This window comes from Octodon degus, unplaced genomic scaffold (assembly GCF_000260255.1).
Source record: "Octodon degus isolate 3935 unplaced genomic scaffold, OctDeg1.0 scaffold00105, whole genome shotgun sequence".
NCBI classification, from domain to species: domain Eukaryota; kingdom Metazoa; phylum Chordata; class Mammalia; order Rodentia; family Octodontidae; genus Octodon; species Octodon degus.
In genome coordinates, this window is record NW_004524681.1 from 5,444,979 (window position 1) to 5,451,404 (window position 6,426).

General features: G+C 49.8%; 1 protein-coding gene across 1 annotated transcript in view; it reads right to left on the bottom strand.

Moving 5' to 3' along the window:
* Galk2 (galactokinase 2) overlaps positions 1-6,426 on the bottom strand; it is a 141,386-nt gene that overhangs the window by 25,512 nt on the left and 109,448 nt on the right. The window contains exon 9 of the mRNA XM_023724064.1: positions 3,279-3,489. Within this exon, the coding sequence (XP_023579832.1) occupies positions 3,279-3,489 (211 nt within the window). The remainder of the gene's footprint in view (positions 1-3,278; positions 3,490-6,426) is intronic.

The window sequence follows — 6,426 nt, forward strand, 5'->3', positions numbered from 1 at the left end:
AAAAAAAAACCTAAGTACTTACAAGAACTACAAGTGATACATAGCAGAGCATAATTTAGATGGGGAAGATGAAGGCCAACCACATAACTCAGAGGACTAAAGTGCCTGCTTAGGCAGACACAGCGGCCAGGATTCGATCCCCGGTGTGCCATGCCAGCCCTGCCCACAGAGTGCACTGAGACGGCAACTGAGACTGGGCGTGGTGGCGCGCACCTGTAATCCCAGTGCTTGGGAGGCTGAACACACAGGAATCACTACAAGTCCAATCTATGTAGTGAGACCCTGAGACCCTGTAGACCCTGTGCTAAATACAAATAAAATAGATGAGGAAGATGAAACAGGCATCTTCTACTGCTACAACAATGAAGTATTGTTCCTTGAGGGAAAGAGTAAGTATTTACATAGCAATACCCTCGTTGTGATTGGTCAGGTATCCTTTGCATGTTCCCAGGTTTTCTGGGGAGCTAACCTATCCCAAAACCCAAGTGTTGCTCAAAGGAAGGAAGGAGGGCCAGGCATCTGCAGAAAGCAAGGGACGTAGCTGCAGTAAAAGATGAAAGGTTGTGAGCTGAGAGGTACAGAGAAAGGCGAGAAATTTACTAAGCTTGACAAGTAGCTAGCAGAAAGAAGGCGAAGTCCACTCAGATGAAAGCAGTGTAGTTTTGTTTTGTTTGAGACAAGTTCTTACTAAGGTGCCCATATTGGCCTCATGTCTGGCAATCCTGCCTCAGCCTCCCAAGTAGCTGGGTTACAGATGTGCGCCTGGCTCTAGCGCTATTGGTCAGGCCCTCCCAGCCTGACTTTCCTTCTACTTCTCCTTTCCCTCCTCTCTCCCTTTCATTTCCTCCTTCCTTTGCAGACATAGGCAGCCATGAGCTCCAACCAACCTATCCCTTGGAGGCTGCCTGCCCGCCACAATCCGTCTTGGATTTTGTCAACGGGCGTGGAGTGGTGTCGTGGTCTCCAGGTGGCATCCATCCCAGCTGGCTCCCAGTGTGTTGTGGGCACCTGCTCCCCAGGGCTCTGCTCCAGGAGTGCCTGGGTCTTCGCTCAGGCTGCGCTCCAGCTAGAATGACCTGCCGCCCTGCACCTGGAAGTCTCTGCCACCTGCTTTGGGCACCCAGCTAGCCCCGCTCCCCTCACTGCATTACAGCAGGTGCGACTAGCAGAAGACAACGCATGTTTGCTGACCAGATCAACACCATCTTAGGTCAACAGAGCAAGGCTGTCACTCTGGCAGCTCTTCCATCCTCTGCACCCCACAAGAATCTCACTGGCTCCCTGTCCCCCCAGAAGCAGCACACAGGACTCAGCAAGGGCCCTGGCACTCTGGAGCTATCGCCAACCTCAGCCTGACACCGACCACTCTCCACTCTGGACTTGGTGCTCCAGAACACGCATCTCCCTGAACCTCTCAGCACACAGGCCCCTCCCGCTCCTCTCCGCCTGCGTCTGCTGCCTGGTCTGCCTGGGATTCTCTCTAGTCATTTCACTGGGGCCGGATGCCATCTTCCCAGTGATACCAGCTCTGACCTCGTTGCTGGCCTCCGAGGACCCAACCAGTACCAGGAAGGCCCTATCCACACATCACACAATCACCCTGGAAGGAAATGACTCCTATTATACCTATGTTGTGGCAAATTTGAGGTACACACTGGTCTCACATTTTTCTGGAGCAGGAGCAGGCAAATCTCTGCCACACCAGACAGTATTTTGGAGTCACTGGGTCCTTCCATCTCCATCACAGTACTCGGCCCTCACTGTGGTGCAAAAACAATCACAGCAAGCGTGTGGCTACATTCTTGTGAAAGTTAATTGCACAAACCAGGCGGCCAGCCTCCTTCGGGACAGAGTTTGCTCACCCTGGTTCTAGAAACTTAACCAAGGTTCACCAAGTTAGAGTGAATCTGCTAACGTGAGAAACAGAAACCCAACCTCTATCCTCAAATTATTCCCTTATCTCGTGCCTGAGTTGTGAGTAGTCTTGGACTTGAAGGAATTACTCTGCAGACAAATCCACAGTTGATACTCAACAGCTGGTTAGGAGACAGGACTTAGGGAGACAGGAGTTAGGATTCTATTAGGCAAGTGGACAGCGGTCTCAAAATGGAATTGAGGAGCCCCAAAACATCTACCAGGTCCTCTGGCTGTTGGAGACCTCCTGATGGTGACCAGGCAACCACTGGCTCAAGGGCACCCTGCAAGGCACGGCATGACACTGCCCAGACTGGACCTAGGAGGCATCTCCTGTGGGGCAGAGAACATACAGCGCGTGCAGTGTTGGGGCCGGATGCCATCTTCTCAGTGACTCCAGCTCTGACCTCATCGCTGGCCACTCAAGTTCTCATGGCTCCGTGGACCCTTCCAATACCAGGAAGGCCCTATCTACACATCACACAATCACCCTGGAAGGGTGATTTAGGAAGGGCTCCCTTCCAAACCCCTTAAAAGCCTCTGGAGAGAAAGGCTCTGTGAGTCTTCTCAGGGCCCTCCCTGCTGGTGGGAGCATTCCTTCCTAGCCTTTCTATCTTGCCAGTACACCTGCTTGCCTCCTGCATCCATGGTTTCCTTCTTCACCACCGTGGGACATAGCCCTGGTTTCAGTTAGAGAAATGAACTGAATGGGATGGAAATGGGGCCCTAACAACGATGTCTGTGCTGAGCTCCCCTGCAACTTCACTCTAAAAAAGCAATTAATGTTCACTACATGTTCTTGTCCCAAGTACTGACCTCCTGCAAACAGACAAGCTCTGTTTCTAAGAGGAATATCCACTCTGAGGTCCCTACTGTGCCTCCCACATGTACCAGCTTTCATCTTGGTTTCTGATGTTACTGGTTATAAAAACACTGCTGAAATCAAATCAAAAGAAGCTTCCTGCAACAGTGGGACCTGGTGCTCACACCAAGCATCGAGCTGTTGAGGGGTTCCCCTGCACTGGGCCATGGCACTGGTCAGCACTGCTCTGACCTTGACATTCTTAGCATAGGAAATATTATAACCAGAAAGATGGGTGGGGGGAAGTTTACTGAGCTGTGGACCTCCGAGGGCTTGGGGTCATGTCCTAGGCACCTTCACACAGACAGAGTGACTGGCATGTACCAAGGCGCGTGAATGGGTGACTTTGTGAGGCTGTGCACCACGGCACCTAAGTTGATTATTACAGCATTCTCCAACTTCCCTCAGCTCATCTTGAAGATTAGTAGCACCCACGGGAGTTCGCAAAGCTTCTGGGTGAAGTGTGGAGAAACCCGGGCCCTCCTTTATGCAGGAGACTTACCATCCTGGGTGTTGGGACTTAGGATCCGGGTCCGCAACTCCTCCTGGCTAATTCCCAGGCACCTGCAGACCTCCTCGGGGCTGTAGGGCTCAGGGTGAAGGATGTCCTCCGCGACCAAGAGCATCTCATCCAGGCTGATTCCCAGCTGGGCCTGCACCTCCTCCAGCCGCAGGACTTGATCCCACTGCAAGCCTTTGTGCCTGGCCAGGAGCTGCACGTTGAAACCAAGACAATAGTCAGTTTCCATTTCAGCATCTGATGTGTGCGATTTTAATTAGCCATATTTGACTTTTAGCTCTTTGGTCAGTTTCTTTTGTTTTGTTTTTTTCCACTGAACCTATCCAAATTTCCCACCGTTGCTTGGCAATGCCAACTTGGTTCAGATGTTTGAAATTAAGCTTGCCAACATGCGCATATGACACTCAGGCTAGTTAAGTACTAGTACTAAAACGCACTCACACACTCAACTCGTTTTGATTAGTTGATTTTTCTTCCTGACAACATTTTCCCTCAGGGCCATTTCTTTGAATCATTTCATACTGTTGTCCCCGCTCAGTCCATCCTTGCTACACCCTTCTGTATCAAGCCTGCAGAAAACCCCTTGACTCTCATGTGACCTGGATCCCAACTTCATTAGAGCACTTCCTGTTTACTACTTGCCTCTTTGAAAATGGCTAATGAGTTTAAGTATTCGGTGTTTGGAGTAAACTCCCAGATTTTACTTGAAACCTTCACTGGTGACCTTATGAAAAATCTCTTTATTAGGTCGCCAATAGTAGTAGAGCTGTGATGCTTCTCCACCCCAGCTTGTCCAAGGCAGCCCTGCAAGCAGGACAAGGCAGTCACCAGCTCCCTTCGAGAGCTCCCAGCCCACAGTACACATCTCCCCTTCGCCCCAACCACTGGCAACCCTCTGTGCAGGTAACAAAACAGTAAGGATTTCTTTGGTCAGGGTCTAAACCATTCATCGCGTGGGTATGAGGACAGCAGGTGCAGGGGGAGGCAGGAGACTAGGAAATCCACCTTCCAGGCAATGTGCGTCTGATTTGCTGACACTAGGCTAATGGTTTAAATTTCTTTCTCTTCTACAGGAAGCAGGATTTACCAAAGGCCATGAAGATTTAGTTAATAAATCTTCTGAAGAATGTTAATAACAGAAGTTCTCATATTCATTAATCATCTTTTTAAAAGCCCTGGCTCATACATTTGAAAGGAGTTAATGATTTTAATGCAGAACTAAGAAAAGAATAATAGAATTAGAATTTTCTATTCAATTATTTCACAGAACATGGGGCCACTTTTAAAAGCAAGGACATGAGCTAAGACTTTTCTTCTGGCCTTGTTTGCTTAGCACAGTTAATGTTGATTAGCAGTGCTGGGTTGATAGCTCTAAACTGATCCATTCATTCATTACTGAGTTCTTTCATTCATGGTCTATATGCCAATGTATCCAACAATAATTTGAGAAAACTTATAAAGACATACATAATATAAAACTAACAAAGAAATATGATATATTTATTTTATAGGGAAAGAGAACTAAACTCAGTAACCGGCAGTAACACTTTCTGGTACAGCATATCCAGAATGTAACAACAATAATAACATTGCTGGGTGGTTAAAAGTACACTTGGAGGGGCCAGTGAGATAGCTCAGCGGACTAAGAGCCTGCTTTGGCAAGTGCAGGGACCGGGGTCCGATCCCTAGTCCCGCATGCCGCACCTGGCTTGCCAACGAGTCCAAGCATGGTGATGCACATCTGTAATCCTAGCACTGGAGAGGCTGAAAACAGGAGCATCAGTACCAATCTGAGCTGTGTAGTGAGACCCTGTACCAAATACATAAATGAAAAATAAATAAATAAAAATATATTTGGGGAGCTGGAGGGGAGGGGTATAGCTCAGCAGCACAGCACCTATGTGGTAAATACAGGTCCTGAGTTTGATTTCTAGTACCAAAAAAAAGTAAAATATATTTTTAAATTTCTTTTAGCTTTCAGCAACCCTGTGAGACAGCTGTTACCGCTCCATGGAAGAAGGAGCTAACTAGAACGTGTCAGAGTTGGATGCTGAACCTAGACCACAGCTCTTCCCTGCCTCAAGACCAAGTCCGTGGTGCTCACGAGTTCAGATCAACGCCCAGGTCTTACAATGGCGCATAAGCTAAAGTGTGTGCTAGCAGTGGACACTCCAGTGATTTAAAGACATTCTGACAAATGAATTCCTTCTCAGGGGAAGAAAAGAAATGAAAATCCTCCGAGAAAGTCCTGATAACAGAAGCGGCCCTCTCTTTTTTTCATGAGGCCATTCTTGCAGCCCGTAACGTCCCCACTCCTTGGGTGGAGTTGCTGCATGCACACAGCGCGCCCTAATTCCTGCTTTCAGCCCTCATTCCTTCCCCCTTCATCCCCTTCTTCCCCTACTTCCTGCTGGCTACCTTGTATTTTGCCCCTTATTTATCTCTGGGTTCTGAGCTTCCAGCCAGCCAGTCCTCTCCGGGGGCGCTGCCAGCCCAGACCCACGCAGCCCGAGCTGGGGATCCCGGTGCCCCCGCCCTCACCGAGCAGCCCGAGCCGCCCATCGCCCTGCACTGATGGAGCGAGTCAGGCAAGCCACCGAAGCCCTCAGAAAGTTGGCTCGGGCGGCAGAAAGATGACTTGCAGATGAGCAAGGAGGGCGTCTGAGACTGCTGCTGCTCAAAGACAGAAATCTGTGCAGGAATTGGTCACTCAAGGCCTTGTGCCTGGCCGACTTCACACGTGTGAGGAAGCTGGGCTGAATCAGAGCTGGGGGTCATTTCGTCACACGTTCCTCGCTCAGTAGCCGGGTGAGGAAATAAGAGAAAGCAATTCTTTGTCAGCATTCCCCATTTTCTTTTCACCACACAGAAAAATATTGAATACACACCACTTCTGGGAGGTTCCTGCACCCTGCTCTGTGGGCAGGACAGCAGGCCACCAGCGCTTCGCCCCCAGTGGAGGGAAGCACTGGGACTGTGACCCAGCCTGGCCTCTCTCAGAAGCAGTCCTGGAAGTCAGACTTCGAGGACCAGCACACGTGGCCAGGTAATGCCGGGAAGTTCCCACAGAGCAATGGAGAGCAAGGTCACAGGAGGCCCTGATGTGGGCGGGCAAGGTCGCGGGAGGCCC